This window comes from Nicrophorus vespilloides, unplaced genomic scaffold (genome assembly GCF_001412225.1).
Source record: "Nicrophorus vespilloides isolate i.1.1-1 unplaced genomic scaffold, Nicve_v1.0, whole genome shotgun sequence".
NCBI classification, from domain to species: domain Eukaryota; kingdom Metazoa; phylum Arthropoda; class Insecta; order Coleoptera; family Silphidae; genus Nicrophorus; species Nicrophorus vespilloides.
The window spans coordinates 50,777-74,300 of record NW_017098078.1 but is presented as its reverse complement, the minus strand read 5'-3'; the positions used below and the strand labels follow the sequence as shown (position 1 = coordinate 74,300).

Sequence of the window (23,524 nt, the reverse complement as noted above, 5' to 3'; positions counted from 1 at the left end):
ATACTTAGTTCGTATAAAACTATTTAAGAATGAAATTAAAAATATATATATATGTAAGAACTTAAGTACTAATACAAAGCTGCATTTTTTTTCTTCAAATTAAAACAAAACAGTAAAAATGATAATTGTCGAAGAGAGAAATTCTTAAAATAAAAACAGTATATATATATATGGTATATCGTATTTATACATATAAAATTAATTCTATATATTTATTGTTGCTCAGAGCTTTCGACGATGAGCATAATAGACTGTTGCTGCGTATCATTGGCAACACCTCTAACGCATTCCACTTGGTGGGAACCCCAGTCCTTTCTCTGACAAAACGTCGAACAATATGGAGTCCTTCGGCACAAGGAACACTCGGCCAGCGCTTCCCTATTACAATTTGCGCACTGTGAAAAAAAGATCAATTAATTTGATATGTACGTTAATTTGTAAAACTATAAAAACCTTCTTCTGTTGCTCATTGTCCATGGAGGGTTGTAAAGTATTATCATTGGATTCGGGCTGAAGGGCTGCAACTTGTGCTTCGACCCTCGCAGCGAGCACTGCGGAATCCTTCTCCCTTTGAAATTTCTCGGTTTGTCGACTGATCACTTCTTTGACTTCCTCAACGCCTCGCTTGAATTCACTTGATAAACGTCCGATCGCATTCGATATTTCTTCCAATCTTTTTAAAATCGCCGTCGGGTCAGAGTTACCAACTGGTTCCATCAAGTGGTATTCACTGCTGTCCAATCCTTCAGCGAGATTCTGCCATGCCTCCTCCTTGGAAGGATGACCATCTTCGCTATCATCCCCGCTGTGTTCCCGTTTTTTATTTGATCCTGAAAATACGAGAATTTTTATATCCTATTTACAAATTTGTTAAATAAACAATTAAATATGAATCATACATTGCAAATTAGTCAAGATAACAATTTGTGTGATTAAAAATACTTATCACACATTTACTTAAGTAATGAGTTTTTAAATTAGATATAATAAAAAGATTTTTACTAAATTTCAAAATAAACTTTAATATTCTTGCTTAGTATGTACTTTATGCTTTTTAATGTCAGAACAGGTTTACTGTTATTAAAGTTATTTGCTGACAATACACAATATTCTCCTTCTGTACATAAAGAGTGCTAAAACACATTTTTCATAATACATATTTTATGTTATAGGAAATCTTGTCTATTATATGCAAGAAGCATTTATTTATATATGAAGTCATGGTTTAGATTATCAAATTGAGGAAATGAGTAATAGCTAAGAAATATATGTTTTGTAATGGAACTTTTGTATATTTGAAAAATCTAAGTATGCTGAAAGTTATATAAAGTGTTGTTATGTTATTGTTTTTTTGTTTGAAATGCTGTAGGTCTCAAATTAGATATACATAATATGAAAACTTCTATATGTGTTGATATGTGAAATATAATTGTGTTGGTAAGTATAATTACCTTCATTTTCTTTTCTTCGTTTCCTTTTGTATGGTGTAAATAGTCTGACTGGGCCTGTGGCTGTTTCATCATCGCAGCAAGCTGCACATGTGCAACTTGTTGCATGGGGAAGTATTATACCCTCATCAATAAGTGTCTGGAGACTTCTACCTCCAAATCGGATGCTTCTCTTCCAGTCCTTACTAGAAGCCCTCCCACAGAGCGCCTCAAACTCGCTAGGCGTGTACCAAGCAGTTCCAAGTTTGATGCATCTACCTCTGCCCCCTGATCCAAATCTGTTCTTATGCAACTCAGCTGATGTGGTTTTGCATCGGATGGGTAGCACAGGTAGACTGGCTGACTCACTCCAAGAGCCTATGTTAACTGCGGAGACGGCTACTGGGGTATTGCCGGAGGATACCTCCTCCTGGAGGACAATCGTCTTAAGCTCTCCGCCGGAGCCATCAGTCGCTATGTAGCCATTATTGTCTACACAGAGCATGGGCTTAAAGTGAGGCAGCTGATCCGAGGAGATGACGTTGAAGGTGGACGTGATGAGGGAACCCACGGGTAACGTGACAGGAACTCCTCCATGTCTTACGGTTTGGACGGTGATGTGGTCCTTATTGTCCACCGAGTTGTCGCCGCCGTTCTCGCCGCCATCGTGCTCGTTCGCAAGGTGTTCGGCTTCGGAAATGTCCGGTAGGACGACACCTTCCGAGTTTGGGGTCTCCATCTGCCGAAATATGGCCAACTGGACGCGGTTTTTTCCAAGATGGTTCGGTGGTTTCGCGAGGACGGGATGCGCGTCTCGTTAGTAGTAGATCTTCGCCGCGACGCTACCTCCATAAGGGGAACAACGACTGCCGGATGTCGAATGCAAACATGTCCGATGCACGGGGCGGCGTGCCCCATAATGCGCATGACACCCACCAAATTTGAAATTTTCACTCCACCATTTCTGCATCCAACCATCAATTCTTCGCAATACTCACCCCTTTTTAATAGTCTTACAACACCGAAAAGCAGTAACAAGAAGTCCTCTACATACCCATTCATCAATGGAACAGGCGACACTATTTCGTCACTGTCCAATTGACCAGTATATCTCTGAAAATGCAGCATCGAATTTTAACTGCAATTTTTTCGCTTCCGCAATTATTAGAAAATAATTTGCATGCCTTATATTAGGCAACTAAATCTACAAATCTGATTAGAAATATTAGAGTCTAACCATAGATGGGGCCTATTACCTGCAACTCGCGCATAACTTTTCGAACTAGCTTTTATTTATTCATAAATCAATCTGTTCTCCAGTTTACACAATCTTTTATTTCGTTCTATGAACGTATACTTTTACTTATAATTTTAGACTTTATTAATTGCCTAAGCAGATTCACAATAAACAATACATGTATTTTCTTGATCAGATTATTTGTGTATGTATCTTATAATACTCCATATTCAACCATTTTATTTGCTTAAGTTCCACAATTCCTGATCCTGTTTGTTCCATTCTAAATAACTATTGTTGTACATACATTTATAAGAAATCCTTTTAAAGCCTCTTCACAACCTTGAATTCATCACGCCAGTCACACGCACCATCAAATGTATTGTTATATATGAAAGAAAACATGGAGTTATGTTAAACCGAACTATTTCTACCGTTACTTTTGAATTCGTTCCCTAATACTCCATTAATACATCTTTTTTAATATAACCATTATATTCCTGCTGGTGTTTGCTCCGTCTTTTTGTGTATTTTTTTACATTACACAATTTTTTTATTGTATACTTTTTTTTATTAATTTCCTCGACTTTATATTAGACTCAAATATTTAAATACCACTTGTATGTACGTATTTAATATATATCAATCTCACCGACCTTGAGATAATTGGTGATAAGTGCTTCCTGGTTTTTTACAATAGATTTGATGTTTATATAATGAAGTAGAAAAACTTATGATTATGGTCAATATCCCTTTGAAGCACTTGACTTATTATTTTTATTATTGTTGCAATAAATATTATTATTATGAATCATTGTAACAAATCTACATTTTATTTATACATTTTCAATTATGGTTTCGATAAGAAAGTTAAATTTTACTAAAGGACTTGAAATAGATGAATAGGGATTAACCAATAAGACATTTTTTAAATTTAAATAGAAATATCTATCTATTATCTTGAAATATACACATATCAAGAAGCTTTAATACATTTATATAAATTTGTTTACAATATACATTATATTAGACTATATCACTTTCTTTCTTATTGTTATATACATATTCAGTATGTATAAAGTTAAACACCATTTAAGCAGGTAAGAGATCAAAATCGTCGCTAACGTGCACCATCGGAACGTGCGTTTCTTCAATCTTGGGTACTGTTTTCGCGTCGCATAATGATAGCTCCTTCATTTTCCATTCCCAATCCATCTTCTGTACTGCGTACAACGATTCAGCTTCGTTGTGATGTCTTAACAACATATGTTCTTTAATCTTCTCCCATTTGTCATCAACATCTTGTAACCAACTAAGGAAAAGCCGTCCGTTATAACGTGATCTAGCATTACGATCTTTCTCTTCCTGCTCTGGAGTAATCAAATTATAAACTTCTTCGTCCTTCAAAATGGTGCAGACAGAAAACGGCAGTGCTTGATTAGCCAGAGCTCTGGCGGCTCGTCCGTGCACCCGCAGAATCTCCTGCTCCACACTTAGCACTAACTTTTCCTTCTCGATTACGTGCTGCATTCGTAGTTTGTATCTTTCTTTCTCCTGCTCACCAAAAAGATCTTTTAACTGAGCTTGGAGACTAATAGGGTACGTTATGTTCGGAGATGTCGGCGAGGTACCAGCTAAAACGTAAGTGCAGCGATTCATTAAATAATCCTTAAATCCCTGGGGCGGCTTAGGCTGCACAGGAAATAGACCCTTCCTCCTTCTAGCAATCTGCAATTAATAAAATGTCAGTTGGCTGCTCACAGTAATTATGTATAGATAATAATTACCTGTGTACGAATGTTCAGAAATAATTGGTAGCAATTTGTGATGGGTTGTTCATGGGGATGTACTTCGGATATTGCGGGTTGTTCTGGGGGGTCATGACTTTGGGCTACTATGGAGGCATCTTTGTTGGGTCTCATCTTCCTTTTTCGAGGATGCAGTTCAACTGGAGCGGGGGTTGAAGCCGCCGTTGTTGACGACGAACCGCCTGAAGAAGTTGAAGGTTCCGTGTCGCTGTTAGCAGAGGGTTGCTGTATGTCAGAGGATTTTGCAGAAGTAGCTGAAGAACCTGACTGCGCACCACTATTGGTAACCGGTAAATCATTATTCACGTTGGTAGCACTGGCTGTTGAAGTTGCTGCAGGGGATGCGGAAGGTGATGGGGAATGGGATCGTTGCAACTGCGGACTGGAATTGTTGCTGCTTCTGTCTGCACTCCCCTGCGTACCGGAACGATGCGAGCTGCGCAACACTCGTTGATGATGACCACTTGTTCGCTACAAGAAAAGGTTACTTATTATATAACTGTTAACATGTTATGCTGAATCTTTCTACCTGGTCATCTCCTCCATTACCGACGTTCCCTTCTTTTTTGTCCTCTTTGTTGCCGCCGGCGTCCGTGGGGCTGTTGTTGCCGCTGTTTCCTTCTTTCTCTCCTTCGCTGTTGCTAGGTACGACGTACGGCAAAGCTTGATGTGATCTCTGAGAACTGCTTTTTCCATTCCTGCTCTGCCCTGATTCCTGCTCACTGGCTGTACTTTGCGGAATTACAATCTTTAACGGTGGAACCTTCAGATCAGTTTTCCCATCCTCCAATTCGGCATCGCTACTAGCATTCGCCGGTTTCGGACTATCCACAGGACTCTTTCTATCCGCAGTTTTACTCACATTCACGGCTCCCGCTTTGTTCCCCGATGCAGCTTTACTGTTCTGCCCTTTATTTTGAGCGGCTGTCCTCTGCTGATTTCCTCCCTTGATGTTGCTGTCTTTATTAACATCCTCTTTCCTTTTTTTCCTTTTATTCTCTTCATCCGTTTCCTCCAGAGGCTCATTCATCTCATTGAAACTCCTCTTATTATCATCGGTTTGATTCTGATTAGAACCGGGCGGCTGATCGGCAGATTCTACGTTTTCTTGATCACCGTCAACTGATGACTTAGCATGATCAGGAGATTCGGTCTCTTTAGCCGCCTTGAATTCGTACACATCTTCATTAGGTTTTGGTCCCTCCATGGTTTCGTCGCCGGATTGCTTTTTATTGCTTGCGTCTGTAACTTTTTTCTCATCCCTCGAACGAGGCTGCAAACGCGACGAAACACTCGATTCTAAAATGAAAACATATTTACTCGATCAGTACATTATTACTTACACACGACACGTTTATCGATTCATGCAAATTTACTGTTTATAAACCATAATTATTCATACGACGTACTCATGAGTCACGGCCCAATTCCAGTAGTGTCAATAAAAATGTTCGAATTATACACATCACCATTAGTACTTAATATACATAAAATGCATCTAAATTAAAAAAAGGGAAATATAATTTAACAACCAAACAAATTATATTTTATAAAATAAATAAAATTTCCTTCAGAAACGTAAATATTTCTATGATGTTCAAATATGTACTTAAGTTCTATTCGCCGCCATTTTGAATAATAATAATTAAAATGTGCTATTGATTGCATTCTTTCATAATTTGCATTCTACTACTGTTATATATCATTATTGCATGTAATAAAAAACTAAAACTAAGTATAAACGTATGAAGCTTATTCTTAACAATTATGGTTTATAAACTGTAAATATCTAAACAAATAAACACGGCAATTGGTAAACATATACAGCCTTTGTCAACATTCAATAGAGTAGAATAAATAGGACAAAGAACGTAATAGAATTAACAAAAAAAAAATGTATAAAATAAAGATAAATATAAGAGTGGATGCCAATCAAGATGCATACATAACTAGCAGAGCCATTAGATAAATAAAGAAAATACTAAGAGAACGCACCAAAGAGTGTAATGTACAGTAAGCAACGCAGAATAAAAAATAAAAGTAAATGAAAGAACTGTAGGCGACAACAGCGATGGGTAGCAATGAGGGAACTGATACGAAGCACTCGGAGATTCCTTGTTTTCTTTCATGTGTGTTTAGCCATCGTCCATTACAACCGTCGACATACCTTTGTGTAACTGGGATGCCCGTCGCATCTCAGGTCAGAAGCCGGTCGGAAGTTGTACAGTGTTGGTGCACTTGCACGACCACTATCGGCTATTGCCCACAAACAAAAAGTTACAATAAAACTGAACAACAATAAGAAACCGTCCAGCAACTTCGCACACATCCAAAATATATATATACTATATATGTCTGTACATCTACATACTATAGGTATATAGATGTATATACATATAGTATATATAAAACAAACTCGCACTCTCACAAACACATTTGCGAATCTAATGCTGCCATCCCTACCACGGCCTTCTTGCAAGTAGCATCAACCCCGAAGACTAGAATTTTGAGCAAACATATCCTTGAACCGAATCTGCGGACATGGGGTTATTTGCATACACAGTACATATTACATATCCAGATCGGTCGACTTTCTAAACGGAATTGATAATAATCACTAATCCACAGATAGTACAGTTTCAGGGAAATTACGTTCCATTAGCTTGGCATTACTTGCTCGCAAAGACTTGGCGCCATCTTTAAATTAATCTCCATGTAGGCAACATGTCGTACAGGACAAATTTAAAAATACTTTTGCAAATTGGTTTTGTAACAGTAACTCACCATTTACAGGCATCGACGGATTGAGGAGAGATACAACAGCAGGAGCGGCTACATCCACAGGTGTTTTGCCCTTGGCGTTCTTTGCATGGACATCAGCACCCTTTTCCACAAGCAACTTCACCAACTTCATATGTCCATTAATAGCTGCATCGTGCAATGGTGTCTCATTGTCCAGTCCTTTTGCATTGACACTGGCTCCAGCCTGGACTAAGCGAAAGGCAACTTCATACCAACCATGGTTGCAAGCTTCGTGCAAAGGTGTCCAACCTTCAAAGCAAACTTGTTAGAAAACCCAGAGCCCCATTTGAGTACAGTATAATACCTGCAAAGTCAGCTACATTTGGATCAGCCCTGTGTCCCAGCAACCTGGATACTTGCTCCACATCCCCTTTGATTGCAGCCAGGTGCAAGGGCGTCTCACCTCTCTCATTTCTGTCCCTTGATCTAGCGCTTGATGGACTCCTGGAGCCAGCATCAGTATTTGGAGAAGTCATTTGCATCAGAAGCGCCAATTGTTGTCTTTCAGACATTGGGGTGACAGCTGGACTCCTGCTAGGATTCGAGCCTTTGGGACGCACAAACGAAGGCATTTCATCTGCTGCACACGATGAAGCAACCCTTTACATCCCATAAACACTTCAAATGGTATTATTATTTTCCTAACCTAGAAATGTATCGTCATGGAAACGGATACGCGCGCAAAATGACGCACTAAAAATATAGCTTTTCGTTGGTTACTGAATGGTTAAAACTATTAGCACATTTAAGTGAACGCAATTTGCATTCGCACTTCGCACCACTTGTGTCCGCACAGCGGATATTATTTTCATTCAAAATTCTTATACGACACCAAAAACTTGTCACGGTAGCAGCAGACGGTCCTCTCAAAAAAAAAACTAATTAACGACCTGTTTTATCATCAGCTTTATTGGTTACAATCGATGTATAACAGATTGCGCTTTCGCCGCTATCGTGTCGCCCGTATAAACCAATAAAAATCATCCATGTAAATGCGTTTATTAAATTCAAATTAGTTATTTGCACATTTTAAAAAAATGTATGATTAATAGTTTACTTAAATGATTACTGGGTTGTCTACATTGAATAACAGAAGTATTTTCACTTATACATTAGTTTCAAGTATTACTAAATATTGCCTTTGTTCTTGTTAAAAATATACACATTGTTTTAATAGGAATATGTTCTTCCTACTTCTAGCAACAATTTTTATTCCAATCGAACAAGTTCCTCTTTAGCTTGTCTCTGTATGCATGACTGTTGTGATTTGACCCATGCTGGGAATGGTGCGTTCTGAATGATGGCAATCTATAGGCTGCATTTCCCATAGGCTCCCGCACCCTTATATGGCTCCAATGACATCCATTCCTAGTTGTTATAGAATTCTGAAATACGATTTTATATTATTCCTGATTTTTTGTTTTGTATATTAAACAAGGTTTTATTAATTGGAAAATCGTAACTACTCACATCATAGTTATCAGGAGAGTTAGACATGTATTGAATTCCGTGCGGACAAATTAGCACGGCCCTGTATCTGCCAGGATAATTAAAGGTGTATCCAAATTCTATATAAATAAACAAATGATATATGAAATAAAATAGCTGATGCGCACTTATACAGCAAAATACCTTTAATGGAAATTGTGAAGTGGCAGAAGGCCCTGTTTCCAGCATTATCACTAGCAATGTAGTTAACGTGATGGTAACCTGGACCTAAAGACGACGAAGATTCCTTGGATTTGTACACGGTTTTAACACCAACGTTGTCCGTAAAAATTGGTTCCTGCCAATAAACCGTTCTCGTCCTTTCATCTTTCCTCAGTGTGATCTCCATATTGGCAGGACATCCAGTCATTTGAGGTGCTTCAGTATCTCGTACATTTATCAATAGATGACAGCTGGAGGAGGTGTTTAATGTGGGGCTATAAGCATTAAATATCACCTCGAAGCGTCCGGGACCTAGGTTTGAGTATAACTGTTTAGCCCAGCTCGGAGTGGCCTTGACAAATCTACAAAATGATTTATGAATAATACAATTAGAGCATATTATTTGCATCTTATATACCGCCACCAATCTACGTTTGATTCCGGTTTTGGAATTTGAACCATTACGCTATTCTTGCCCTTTGGTAGATCAAAATTTAATGAACCGCCATTTGGACAACGAATTGAAGGTTCTACATGATAATATTCTAAAAAAATATAGATTAATTAAATACAAATTTATGGTTAAACGTTTTCACCTTGAACGCAAGCATTTACTATGTGATTATCTTCAATGTCCGGAGTCCACTGTGAGTTGGGTAAGCAGGTAAACAATTCCATATTCGGGTTTGGTTTATATCCGATCCGACAGTGTAGCTTGCATTTTTCTCCGATGAAATTCTTTCCGGACGTACAACTCGTCGGTATAAATCTTCCATTCAAAGGATGTGGCATTTTCTTGCAAGAAACTCCTGTAGATGATGATTAGTTTGTTTTCCAGATCGTATTTTTATCATACATACCTACGCAATAGGCGTCGTCCCTATCCCAATTTCCCGAAGACTTGCAAGTTCTTATACTTTCGCCCATAAGTTTGTATCCTCTGTCACACGTTACCAGGCATTGAGTGTTGACCGGAACATAGGAAGAGTTGTTTTGGTTTGTACACTTAATCCTCCCATTGATGGGGATTTTAAGTGGACATTCACTGAATTGAGCTTTCTTGCAAGACTTTTTGTCTTCTTGCAACGTGAATCCTTCAGTGCAACCACACTTGATTGAACCATAGGAGTTCTTACAAATTTGCTGGCATCCTCCGTTGTTATAGAAACAAGATATTTTGGTGCATTGAGATTGATCTTCGTGTAACTGATAACCTTTAGGGCATAAGCAAGTGCGACCTCCTGGAGTGTTTTTACAATAATGCGAGCATTTACCGTTTTCTATTAAACACTCATTAATATCTTTGCACGTTCTTTTGTTAGGTCGTAAAGTATAACCAGTTGGGCAGCTACATGTACTAACTCCATTACCGTTGGTGCAAATGTGCGAGCAATTTCCATTGTTTGCTCGGCAAGGATTTTCGTCCAGGCACTTCTTTCCTTGTGATACAAAACCGTCTGGACAGGAACACTTTGCAAATCCGCGATAGCTATAGCAAATATGACTGCATCCTCCATTATTAATCGTGCATGGATTTACGGGTTTGCAAATAGAATCTTGCAATTCGTAGTTATCCGGGCATTTACAAACTGCCTGTTTATTTACTAAGACGCAGTCGTGTGAACAATTTTTGGTTAAACATGGATCTATATCAATACACGTTTTATCTGAAAGCATCAAATGATCTGGACATTCGCAGAAGGGAACACCCCTTACGCTCCTACAAGAATGCGAGCAACCAAAGCCTTCACACGGATCCACGCATGTATTGTTTACCAAAAGCAAGTTATCCGGACAGTAGCATTGCGCGTATTCGTTCTGGTTTATGCAGAAATGCGAGCAGTTTAGTAACTTGCATGGATCTATCTTTACGCAGGTTTTATCTACTAATTGAAAACCTTCTGGGCAGTGGCAACGTGCAAAACCAGTTGTGCTTGAGCAATAGTGAGAACATCCACCGTTTCGATCCGCGCAAGGATCAATGGGAGCACAGTTTTTACCATCGATCAGTTCGTATCTTATAGGACAAAGGCATTCCACATCTCCATTGTTGTTAAAGCAGTCATGGGAGCATCCTCCGTTATTCACTGAGCACGGGTCGTACCTCTCGCATTCTTTACCAACCAGCTCGAAGCCTTTGGGACAAGCGCAATTAATTTGATCGTTGAAGAAGTCACAGAGATGGGAGCAACCGCCATTATCGATTTCGCAAGGGTTTATTTTCTTGCACTGCTTATCATTTAGTTCATGGTAGGGCGGACAATCGCAGACGACCTCATTGTTATTGAACTGGCATCCGTGAGAGCAACCTCCGTTGTTGATCAGGCAAAGATTTATCTTGTAGCAAATCTTACCTTTAAGTTCATACGTTTCATCTGGACAGGAGCAACTAGCTTGACCTTTGATGTTCTCGCACATGTGTGAGCAGCCTCCGTTTTCTTCAAAGCAAGCATCTATCTCGCAGAAGCTAGTGTTAATTAACTTATGATTATCAGGGCAGAGGCAATTGACGGTGTTGTTTATGTGCTCGCAGAAATGCGAGCAGCCGCCGTTGTTGATCTTGCAAGGGCTTATCTTGAAACAGTCCTTATCGTACAGTTCGTAACCATCGGGGCATCCACAGATAACGCTCCCATTGTAATTCTCACAAACGTGCGAGCAACCGCCATTATTATCCGTGCATAAATCCAACTCCTTGCAGGTCCTGTTATCTTCCTGCAGCACGTAGCCGATATCGCAGGCGCATTGGTATGATCCCTCCAGATTAGCGCAAAGATGAGTGCAGTTCCCATTGAAATCCAAGCACTCGTTTACATCTGTGCAAATGCCTTCGATCAAAGAAAAGCCTTCCTGGCATTCGCAACTGTAACTTCCAGGTGTATTCAAGCACAATTGATCACAATCATTTGAGTATTCATCGATGCACTCATCGATATCAACGCATGCCCTAGTTGTTTCATTAAGGTAATAACCTTCATAACAAGAGCATTCGTAAGATCCATTGGTATTCTCGCACAAACCATCGCATACACCATCTAAACATTCATTGATATCCTCGCATCCATCGTTTTCCATCTTGTAACCCGGAGGACAATTGTCTTGAACGCAAGTATTGTTCTTGAGAATCCAAGTATCCGGACATGAACAAACGAAACTTCCAACAGTGTTTTCGCATAAATGAGAGCACGGTTTCGATTCGCATTCGTTGACATCGACGCATTCGTGAAGATTCTCTGGTCCGATGAGGTAACCCGTTGGACACGCACATTTGTAGCTCCCAACAATGTTAACACACTCATGGGAACAAGGCGAATCCTCGCATTCGTTAATATCTTTAATCAAGAAAATTTAGAGAATAATTAACAGACATTAAAAGCATGCAAACTAATTTGGAACTTGTTAGGTAATCGTGCAAAGCAGAAAGGCCATCCCAAGGTCAGAGTGAGAGAAATAAAAAGTACATAGAGAAACATGGAGTGAAAAGTGCGTGATATAACTACATTCGTGTTTGTTTATTACTTATTAATTTCAACTCACCGACACAATTATTGCCTTCGCTTTGTTGGAAACCCATATCGCAATCTTCGTAATCTCCCAAATCGTAGTCTTCGTAGTTTACGTCTCCTTTCAAATCTGCATCCGTACTTGATTTGATACTCATCGTTGTAGTTTCTATTTTCTCAATTTCTTCACTGTAATCATCTTCAATTTCATAATCATCAATTACTCCTTCAGTAGTTTCAATTTCCTTATTATCAGTTAGAGTTTGCTGATGATTAGTTACATTTTGAGATGAAGTCGCATTAGCATATTCTCCCAAGTTATCTTCTATTTCACTCTCTGCAGCTTTCTCAATCTCGTTCACTGCATTATATGTTGTTACCTCTACATATTCTTCATACTCTTCGTTTGAGTCATAAAACTTATCTTCATTGGGTGATTTGGTTGTTAAAGTATCAGCAATTTTATTTACTTCATTTTCATTATCATAATCATATTCTTCACTATCAAAATCTTCGTGTAATTGAGATTGTTCTGTAGTTATTATTTCCGAAACACTTTCCGTTGTTGTTTCACTTTCATTTATACCGACTATATTATTATGTTCTTTAATCGTTTCATTTAAAATTTCTTTCTCATAATCATAATTATCTTCATCTTGCTTCCTCAAAACAGTTTTTTCGATATCTTCCAAATCTGCTTCAGTTGTTGTTTCAGTTACGGTATCTTCAATATGTTCATCGTAGTAGTCGTCTTCGTCATAATCAATAATATCAGTTTCATTCATATTATTCTCAGTAGTTGGATTTGTTTCTTCCGTGCTTTCATTTTCAGTTTCTTTTTTATTCGTTGTAAAATCTAAGGGTTTTTCAATTTCATTGCTATCATCATCAACTATTATCTTCTTCTCAATTTTTAAAGTTGTACCTTCTTTATTACTTCCAAGATCCTCTTCACTTTCGGTTAAGTTAACATTACTTTTGATCGTAATATCGTTTTCATTTTTGACTGTAACATTTTCTTCTTCCAAATTTTCTTCATACTCATATTCATTATCACTTGTAGTATTTACATTATTTGTGGCAATAATTGTTTCATTATTTAAAATATTAGTTTCTGCTAAATCATCATTTTCCTCTTCGGAATGATCTTCATACTCGTATTCGTTATCATCATCATCATCAACCTTTTCTTCATTTTCTACAGCTTCAATTTTCTTATTTAAAGAATTATTTTCATTATGTATTACAGAATCATTATTTTTTGTACTATTTTCATCAACAGAATATTCTTCATATTCATAATTATCAGTGATATCATTACTTGTAGAATTTTTATTTTCTTTACCTAAAATAATTTCATTTTTTACCGTTTTATTTTTGTTTTCGGTATGTTCTTCATACTCATAATCATCGTCATCATCTTCTTTTTCCTCATTACTACTAATTTTATGAATTATATTGATATCATTCTTAGTTTCTTTGTGTAATATGACTTCATTATTCAATGTGTTATTTTCTTCTTCGTCAAAATCCTCTCCAATAGTTTTATTTACTTCATTTAAACTTGTTAAATTTATAGATTTGTCAATAGTATTGTTTTCATCCTCATAATCATTTTTAGCATTTTCATCAGTATCTTCCAATCCATCAATTTTTTTTAGATTACTTGAGGACTCTGTAGATTCAGTTGATATATTATTGTCGCTTTCTTCAATAATTGAAGTTGCAGTAGTTATAACGTCTGTTTTTGATATATTATCTTCTTCAACGTCTTCATCATATGTAACTTCATTTTTTAAATCAATCTCTGTTGGTACTTCAATGGTTTCAATTGATTTGGTGCTAGTCTCTGTCTCTTTTTCGGAAATTTCATCATCATATTCATCATCTTCGTTATAGTCATTACCAGTGTTTGGTATGATATTATCCATATCAATTGTATCTTTTTTCATAGATTTCTCTTTATTTTCATCACGACCTTCGCTGATTAGCAACTCATTATCAGTTTTGTTATCTCGATGATACAGATCAATATATTCCTCATCCTCGTAATCGTACTCATCAGCATTTGCCGTTTCCTCGTAATCATCATCATCATCATCGTCTTCACCTTTCTCCTGGTAATCATCTTCATCTTCGTTGTGCGGCTCATCGGAAGAGGCCAGCTCTGCACGATTGCCAAAAATAAAATGAAAGCGAAAGTCTGCATCAGAAAAGCTTACCTGTGCACGTTTTCCAATCCGTGTCCAGCATCATTCCTTCGGGACACGTGCAGAAGGTGTTACCGTGTGTATTGATGCAGCCGTGCGAACAGCCGGAAGTCCCCTGCTGGCATTCGTCCAAATCCACGCAAGTGTGTAAATCCGGAGCCAACTGAGTTCCTGGCAACTGACAAGAGCATCTATAAGAACCTTCGGTATTCTCGCAAGTCTCTTGGCACGGTCCGTGTCCGTTCCTTAAGGTGCATTCGTTTATATCAACACATGAATATTCGGAAACGAAGAATCCTGGCGGACACGTGCATTGGAATGATCCTGGTGAATTCGTGCATTCGTGGGCGCAATTTCCATTGTTCGTTAAGCATTCGTTTATGTCTGGAAATGAAGAAATTTTGAGTGTTTTTTTGGGATTATGTTGAAACAAGCACGAACCTTCGCAGACTCCGTTGTTCATTTGGAAACCGTTGTAACAGTTGCACTTAGGTTTTCCATTGGACATGACGCAGTCGTGTTGACAACGTTTAGCAAAATCTTGAGGACATTCGTTCAATCCTGTTGTAGTTACTACATTGGAATCATCGCTTTGGGTGTAGGCAAGTCCTAAAGATAAAATAAATTGTAATAAAGTTTACAAAAGTCAAAATAGATTTGTATCTCTGCCTATTTCATTAAAACATTTTAAAACTTAAAACATTTTGTAACTTTTCTCTTCACTTGAATATAACTATAATTATTGGAAGAATAAGAAACGTATTCAAAATATTGGTTACTCACCACGCGATATATAACAAGTTACCTATGATTATATTTTTGGATAAGTACTTGTACAAGTATATTCATACAATTTTATTGTGACAGGACCGTTACCAAGGTAATTTAGGATTATTTTGCAACAACTTTGGTTGCATAAAGTTTGTTTTTTGTTAGTTAACAAATAATTGAAAGGAATTTTCAAAATTCAAAGATGATGGACCAACCTGCGTTGGGTATGCATATTGGCCAAGGACCCATCCATTTCCCATTGCCGCAATACAATTTTCTATTGTCATTCAGCAAACTGTAACCGTCCTGACAGCTGTAAGTAGCAATTAGGAACGTCTTCTTCGCCCGTTTTCTCTTCGAATATTTAACGTTTTCCATGTGATCGATTCTCGGCGCTTCCGTGATCTTCCTCCTCGCGCAGCTCGTGTCCAGCAAGTTCAAGAGATTCGTCGGTATCTCTTCTAAACCCGGTGCTGCGATTAAGAAACAATCTGTTATTATTCTTCATCTTCTTTTACTTATTATTATTATTATTATTAATCGTTGTTCAACAATACGTCTGAAAAGAATGCGGGAAGGCTGGCAGTTAACTGACGTGGACGTGGAAGTTTGTTTAACAATTTAGAATTGATAGATTATTAATGGGTTTGGAATTACTTGGCTTGATGGACTTGACATCTGCGTTCCAAATACGGGACGAGGAATATGATGGAGAGCCGTTGCGCAATTCGGCGCGATGGGACGGATTGAATACATGCATTTATTTGTTGCGGAGGAGGAGTAGGAATTGTAGAAACCGGTGACCATTATGTACAAGAGAAAAATGCATCTCGTCCAAATCCATTACTTACTTGATATCTTGATCTTCTTCCCCGCCTCTAATCCAGACGTTGCTTCTGAAAATTATAGTAATCATTACAAACATCCTGATTATCTAACGTTTATAACATAACATGGTAGTAAAATATGATATGTATTAAAATAATGAAATAATTGTTTCATATCGATTCAACTTCATAAAGCGTCCATCCTGTTTTGACAGCTTACAATAGTTAAGCAAGGTGTATAGCGGAAAGTGGATGAATGATAGATAGCCTTTCACAAATTGATAAATAATTGAATAATGAAAACAGATGTGTCTAAGTTTACAGCTATTCTTTTACGATATATTTTTATATAATATGTTATGTAACCATGACTATTCATATTTACTCAATTATAGATGTAATAAAAATTGTACAGTTTTGATAAAATTGTGAATATTTAATAAATATTCTACTGGTATACTGTCCAATCTACGGGTTTACGTAAGTCATTAACAAAATATTCTATTAATTATTAACTTTTTTTATTAAATTTAACCTAATTAGTGTCATTCATTAGTAAATGTGTAAATTTACTAAATTAACAGTGCAGTCATAATAGAGATGACTCGACGGTATTAATAAAGAAAAAGATGTATTATTTGTATAGTTCCATTTAAGTACTTTTTTAATACTCTTTCTAAAAGAAATAAATTCCACGATTATAATTTTAAAAAAATAAATAATGCTTGTAGTCCACTTGAAAGATATGTGAGTAGCGATTGGCGTGCGTACATTCGTTGAAATGTAAATTTTTGTGTGGTGAGTCTACAGTAATTGGTACAATTACTGAAGACGAAATCGTCTATTTTGCAGATGCAAGTGGTAAAGCACTTGTGGCGGATCAAAGCTGTCGCCGTCGCGGTTCGCGTGCATGCGAAATCACTTCAAACTTGTCATTAGGGTCAATTTCTGTCGCGTCCGCTTAATTAACATCTTCATTTTCGTTATAATTACGAACGAACACGGATACCCTTATCTTTCACAAATATTTGTACGAATTCCGGTGTTTACGTTGCAGCTTCGCTTTTATGTAATCATCGTTTATGTAATCACAAAACATACACAATTCAACAAATTTGTTTTTTTTTGTTACCTTTTCTTCATTCATTCTTTTATACTATAAATTGAAGAGAAACATTTAACAGCGAGCAATTATAAGAAGTGAAACGTTCAATTGAATGGATTGAATATGTAAGATTATTAAATAATTTCATAACATTTTTCAATTTATTATTAAAGACCTTTCTAATTGGATAATAAAACCTGTATGATTTTACCTTCTGCATTTAATTTAATTACAAAATGTAAATAACTATTCATGCAATAAATAAACAAATATATAATAAAAAAAAAACATTTTTTTGTATCTTTATATTTTTTTTTAAAGAAAACTTTCACCCAAATGTCACACTTTACATCTTCGGGCATTGTTAAGCTTTTGGTAATCTTTTGATTTCTTTGTTTCTCTATTATTTATGTTTATTGCATTTTTTTCTGTTGTTGCTTAATCTCATTGTCTCCTTCACAGCTTTCTTCATTTTGTCAGGTGGGTTTAACTGTTCGTTTTTTTTTTGCAATTTTTCATTTGCATTTGACAGATGACAGTTGACAGGTGACATTTGACAGTTTTAAATAATGCTTAGATTTATTGAAATTATTCAAGTTGGATTTATGTCAGCTTGTGCAAACCTAACAACAAACAAAAAATAAATAACTGAAATAAAACTGTTATAAAAGTTAAATGATATTTTGATGGATACTTAAACTGATGAATATAAAAAGAATACTCAATGTTTTTTAAGTTATCTGAGTTTTTTTTCTAACGTGTTATTTTTGTATGTTTGAATACGCAATCAACGACTAAGATTGTCCAACTTCTTCATATATGGTAGCAAACATTTTAAAGATAAAAAATATTATCTACGAGCAATAATGTTATATAAACATGTTTGATATATGCAGATATATACAAAAAAAAGTAGTCGAGACATGGTGGTAACTTCGATGTGATGGATGTGATTTTTTACGATGAGAGCAACTTTGAACTGGTTATTTTGACCTCATAAACAGCAGTAAATTAGTTGTGAATTAATTGCATTGAGAAATAACATATTAACACATAAAATGAAGTAAATAAGATTACTTAAAATTGTTTTATTAATTAATCACAAAGATATATATATAGTAGTTTGTTTCATTCAATTAATAAATAAGATAAATAAAGAAATTTGTTTTTGATGTATAATACAATATAGAGAATAAAAATAAAAAAGGTTATTAGTCTTATATAATAAATTAGGAATGTAATTAACGACGTTTTATATCATTTTCAACAATTGTATACTATAAAATTAATTTGTTGAATAATGCAAGGTGTCATGAAAGAAACGTTACGATTTTATTTTATCGTCATTATTGTACGTTAAGGTTATATCACTTTCTATTTGATAATTATATAATTGGAAGATCTTACAAAATTATTGCTATAAATATTATTTATTTCTAATGCTTAAATTTAAAGTTATTTATAAATAAAATAGTAACGCTTTTTTATGACCAATAAACACATTTTTTTTGTAACTAAAACCTATTCAAATAATGCGAAATGTCCATGTGGCTATTAAAAATTTCGGATATTGTTAAATTTAATATTTCCCAAATTCCGTTCCATTTGTGTGAGCTCTTTTTGGATCATTTTATAGGTAGAAAATTCAAATTCGAGCTAATATAGACATCGTGCAACCAAATTTATGTAACACCCGACACAATAATGGACTTGCGTGTGCGGACTTCGAGCGATAAAAAAAGTATTATCCAAAGAAACGAGTCGCAATTTGAATAAAGTGTCGACTGTTAATAAAATTGAACTATTTATCGCATGCTTCACCGTCATAAACGATTTGTTTCGTATTTGTCCCAAGATTAGGAAAGTTCGCCCAAACAAAAACTTAAATCTTCCGCCATTTGTAGCACAGTTGTGGGAGTCTCCCTGTCCTACTCACATTGTTTTTAGAGCCATTAGTCTTCCAGAAATACCAAAAGAAAAACGAATAAAAATCATTGAAAACCGCTTTCAGACAACTCCCGTTTCCAGCGTGTTTTACCAATCTCGCGTTTCACAACAAATTTAAAAAACAATCTTCTTATCCTTGTCAACAGTTACAATGATGCCTCTATTTGCATCCAGAGGATTTTTTTCGCGCGGCCTCTAAGATCCCCTTATCAATTCCAATTAATGCTGATTTGTTTACTAACTAAATAGCCATGTTCCAATTAGTTCGAATTGCACAAATACTGATTATTTCCTGACATTCGGAATTAATTTTAAACCGACTGAAAAGCGCCTTTGAATTTCAAATATTGCTAAACAATTTATTAAACAAGCGAACGTCAGTATGTGTGACTTATTACATACGATTCCAATCTAAATGCAGTTAAGCCCAATAAATGCGAAACAATTGACAGCGATTCGATTGATCCGAAACCTTCGATACTAAATTTAAACACCAATCAATACAAATAACCTCAATGGATTAGAATTCAATAGAGAGTTATCAATCGATTGACAGTTTAGTTGTACGATTTAAAACGAAACAAATCATAGTCATTACATGTCATCAAATCAATATTAATTTTATTTGAAAGATTAATAGATACTGTACAAATTGAATGAATCTCTGAGAGAAAATATGGAATAATCAAGTTTACAATAAATACAAATGTTTATATACTTTTGCGACCCAATTGCTTATAAAATACATTAACAAATTGAAAGTACTAATTTGACATAAGGTGACAGCGTCACTTCGCGACCCTTTCAAAATTAACATGACCCATAGGTTCAATGACGGTGATTTCAAGGATCTTATTAGGAACAAACAATTATAAATTGTTTCTACATTCTTATTATCAAATTCTATTATGTTACCATATTTTGATGACCTTTATTAAGATGAAAAAAATAATTTTTGCTAAAATAAGGAAGTCTTTAGAAAGATTAAAGATTTGATAATTATCAAGATTATACATTTCCAGTTGAATTAAGAGCGACGTTTTCCATTAGGAATGCAAATTACAAACTAATTTAGGGACCGGTTTTGTTTAGCGCGTGAAGTGCAATTAGTCAAATTAAACGTATAATTGCTGTATGTAAAAGTGATGGATGATAATTGTTTCGGATGCATTTTCAAACTTGGATTTGAAGAGCATGTGTTCGGATTAGCGATTGAATATATGTGTACGTGTTGCCGTCGGCGAAGAATGGATCAGAAACCAGTTCGCTGGTGAACTTCGATAATGATGAAAACATTACAATTGAATGCATCGGATGTGATTCATTGCTCTTTTGTCTGACCCGTATTTAATCGACTTTAGGTTCAATTGTCGACTAAATTTATTCACAGTTATGGCAATTCGCGATGCAAAATTGCTGCATTTATCTGCTATAAATAGCAAAATTGCTAAAACACATTCAAACTCTAACTGTTTTGCATTATACATATATTTTTATAGTATAATAAGTAAGAAGAATGTTAACAACTTACAATATTTTCACTAAATTAATTAGCTGAAATTAATTATTTCATATAAGTTAATGGCAAAATGTAACATGAAAATATCAACTTTTATTAAAAATTGTTTGAAATAATTGAAAGTTAAAAATGAAGCACCAAAAACCTTTATTACTTTCCAAAACATGGAACAAATTAAACCTGAGATAAATGAAATTAGTATACAGATGTTTACATCAACCTATCAAAAGGAATTAAAGAAGGGTTAACAAACAATTCTCAAATTATATATTTACAAATCATAAAAATCATTAATTATTGGTTTACATAACAAAATAAAAAAATGCAGCAAAAGTTAACAGCATAAAAATAGCAATACCTCGCATAGTGCGGATAATGGGTATTTGAAACCGGACAAATCGAGGATTTTAAAAGTTCATGAAAACAGACAGCACAAAATAATAATAATTTTGTGTAATATATAGAATTTATTTTTATTTTGCTCAATTATAATTTAGTGAATCCGTGCTAATCGAAGCCACACTATACGCGGTTTTACTGTATTTGTTTAAATAGTATTTTCAATGAAATTTTACATAATTACTATCAATATTTTAATTTAGATTTAGATGAATATCTGAAAATTAATTGTGATGAACTAATTAAATCAAAAATAAATTGGATAAATTTTATAAATAAATGTTCTAAATTCGTATTTTTTATAAAACAAAAATTATCAATCTACTAAGCTCTAATTAGCTTAAAACCCTTTATTTTTACTTCAATGTATTAAATAGATAATATCCATCGATTAGATAAAATAAATCAAATAACAAGTGGATGCAATTAATCTTTAATTTCTCATTAATACACAAACACTGAAAATCTGTTTCCATCAGATCGTTTAAGCCAATCTTTTAAAATTATTAAGAAATTAGCAAAAAACGTGAAGTGCTAGTTAATTAATATATTTATAGATATGAATTACATTTCATATTAGCTGAATTATATACACAAAACGGATCACAATTTTACATACAAAAATTGAGTTTTTTTTATAAAAATTGACCAAAGTTGAAAACTATTTACAAAAGTTAATGAAGTATATTTTTCATTAACTTTCATGAAAAATTTATTATTTCAGTCTAAATATTTGTGATTTATTTAAATTTTCTTATTTATTTTTAAATATTAATATCAAAAATTTTAAATTAAGATTAGTTTTTTTTCTTTTATTGAATTGAATGGACTTACGGATGGACATGAGGAAAAATCCGAATGCGATCGTCAAACTATAAATTTTCCTCCGCATGTTGTATTCTCTTTTTCGGGCGATCTTTGCTAATAGTTCTTGTATCACATTTAAACGGACTGCATTAGGCCGCGTTGCAGCTAACTATAAACTTAATAGCGTCTCTGTCTTCTTCTTCTACTTCTACACTCATACACATATATTCAGACACACATACACACACAAACATACGCACACCCAAAGATACGTACGAAAACATGGAGAGACGACACACGCAGCATCAGGAGCCACAATGTAAAAGAAGACCTTTCAGACATAAATTTATCTCATTTACTGCATCTTATTGTAAAATAATTATACGTTTAATATTTCCTAATTCTAATCAGAATTGATTATTTTATATTGTTTTTATAGTATATTCATAAAGTTTTTAACGTATAAAAATATATCAAAAATATAAAACATTAATAACTAGACTTGTAATAGATCTACTAATCTGTGGATTACTAATCAAAAAGAAAAACTAATCTAAAGATTATTTGTCTTGTAGTATATTTAGATTAGTTGAATATAAGTATATTAATTATACATAAAACTTTAGTAAACACTTGTATATGTTGATACAGATTTATGTGGTAGATTTTGTAATTTATTTGACCGTTTCTATAACTAATACAACAACTTTATTAAATGCAAGTAATAATTTTAGTTGTTTCGAAAATTATAATTATCCTATATTTTGTTTATTGATTTCTTGAAAGTAATTTAGCTGGAAACTAAAAGAAATACGAAGATTGTAAAAGATGCGTCCCGAGAATAATAGCTAAATTTAAATGCGGAAGCAAAGGAATGATCGAAGAGCTATTGGTTACAAGAAAATTATGCAGCGGACAAAGAAGGCGCAGTCAATAGCCGAACAATAGTACTGATGCTGCACGAAAAACAAAAGATGAACAGTTAATATGCAAGTTGCAAGTAAGTACGAATGTTAAAAAATATATTTTTTAACAGTCGAACGGCCGTGTAATTTATGCGAACTGCACGCTGTAAATGTTCATACGAGAAGAATGTTAACGAGCTTTCAAATGGATGGACAAGCAATTAAGGAACGAAAATGGAATGAAGTCACTTAATATTTCGTTGATCGAATTACCACGTCTTCCTTCTTCCGCAATCTCAATGCGCAGATATACAACATTTAATTACTTCTCGTTTAACGCTTATCACTTTTGCGTCTTAAAAATGTAGTCTTCGGCAATTTTTTTGTCTTTTTATGTATTTGTCAAGTAACTTGTCAAGTATTGTGAAGTTCATTTAAGTTGTTAAATGTAATGTAATCAGATTTAGATGTGTCATCAGATTAAAACTTATATATTTTTAAGTACACAACAAGAAACTGAAATTATGATTTTATTTTTTACGGCTAATCGACCTCTTATTTAAATTTGAACATTTTTTGACATGTGTCAATTACATAAATTATTTCA

General features: G+C 34.8%; 3 protein-coding genes across 3 annotated transcripts; all 3 read right to left on the bottom strand.

Annotated features, from left to right (window-relative positions):
* Positions 1 to 198: 198 nt before the first annotated feature.
* LOC108561621 (deformed epidermal autoregulatory factor 1) lies at positions 199 to 2,500 on the bottom strand. Its single transcript, XM_017919645.1, has 3 exons — positions 1,452 to 2,500; positions 454 to 830; positions 199 to 395 (listed from the first exon to the last, which is right to left on the bottom strand). Exons 1-3 carry the CDS (start codon positions 2,164 to 2,166, stop codon positions 213 to 215), a joined length of 1,275 nt encoding a protein of 424 aa, XP_017775134.1. The 5' UTR covers positions 2,167 to 2,500; the 3' UTR covers positions 199 to 212.
* Positions 2,501 to 3,677: 1,177 nt separating this feature from the next.
* Positions 3,678 to 8,137, bottom strand: LOC108561624 (ankyrin repeat domain-containing protein 12). The gene is made up of 6 exons (XM_017919649.1): positions 7,921 to 8,137; positions 7,579 to 7,854; positions 7,257 to 7,523; positions 5,002 to 5,771; positions 4,452 to 4,943; positions 3,678 to 4,392 (listed from the first exon to the last, which is right to left on the bottom strand). The coding sequence occupies exons 2-6, from the start codon at positions 7,844 to 7,846 to the stop codon at positions 3,757 to 3,759; spliced, it is 2,433 nt and encodes an 810-aa protein (XP_017775138.1). The 5' UTR covers positions 7,847 to 7,854; positions 7,921 to 8,137; the 3' UTR covers positions 3,678 to 3,756.
* A 112-nt stretch (positions 8,138 to 8,249) lies between these two features.
* LOC108561623 (fibrillin-1) lies at positions 8,250 to 22,192 on the bottom strand. Its single transcript, XM_017919648.1, has 11 exons — positions 22,040 to 22,192; positions 16,260 to 16,304; positions 15,624 to 15,881; positions 15,079 to 15,246; positions 14,650 to 15,021; positions 9,785 to 12,256; positions 9,521 to 9,733; positions 9,343 to 9,469; positions 8,907 to 9,286; positions 8,745 to 8,842; positions 8,250 to 8,659 (listed from the first exon to the last, which is right to left on the bottom strand). The coding sequence occupies exons 1-11, from the start codon at positions 22,095 to 22,097 to the stop codon at positions 8,471 to 8,473; spliced, it is 4,380 nt and encodes a 1,459-aa protein (XP_017775137.1). The 5' UTR covers positions 22,098 to 22,192; the 3' UTR covers positions 8,250 to 8,470.
* Between the last annotated feature and the right edge of the window lie 1,332 nt (positions 22,193 to 23,524).

Bases quoted from the DNA above. Each gene is read 5' to 3' on its own strand.
- LOC108561623 (XM_017919648.1), bottom strand. From the start codon at position 22,097: ATGCGGAGGAAAATTTATAGTTTGACGATCGCATTCGGATTTTTCCTC. The intron at 9,734-9,784 runs GTATGTATGATA...CATCATCTACAG, and splicing joins GGACGACGCCTATTGCGTAG to GAGTTTCTTGCAAGAAAATG. The intron at 9,287-9,342 runs GTATATAAGATG...ATCATTTTGTAG, and splicing joins TCAAACGTAGATTGGTGGCG to ATTTGTCAAGGCCACTCCGA.
- LOC108561621 (XM_017919645.1), bottom strand. From the start codon at position 2,166: ATGGAGACCCCAAACTCGGAAGGTGTCGTCCTACCGGACATTTCCGAA. The intron at 831-1,451 runs GTAATTATACTT...TCGTATTTTCAG, and splicing joins ACGAAGAAAAGAAAATGAAG to GATCAAATAAAAAACGGGAA. The intron at 396-453 runs GTTTTTATAGTT...TTTTTTTCACAG, and splicing joins ACAATGAGCAACAGAAGAAG to TGCGCAAATTGTAATAGGGA.
- LOC108561624 (XM_017919649.1), bottom strand. From the start codon at position 7,846: ATGCCTTCGTTTGTGCGTCCCAAAGGCTCGAATCCTAGCAGGAGTCCA. The intron at 4,944-5,001 runs GTAGAAAGATTC...CTTTTCTTGTAG, and splicing joins GTAATGGAGGAGATGACCAG to CGAACAAGTGGTCATCATCA. The intron at 4,393-4,451 runs GTAATTATTATC...TATTAATTGCAG, and splicing joins TTCTGAACATTCGTACACAG to ATTGCTAGAAGGAGGAAGGG.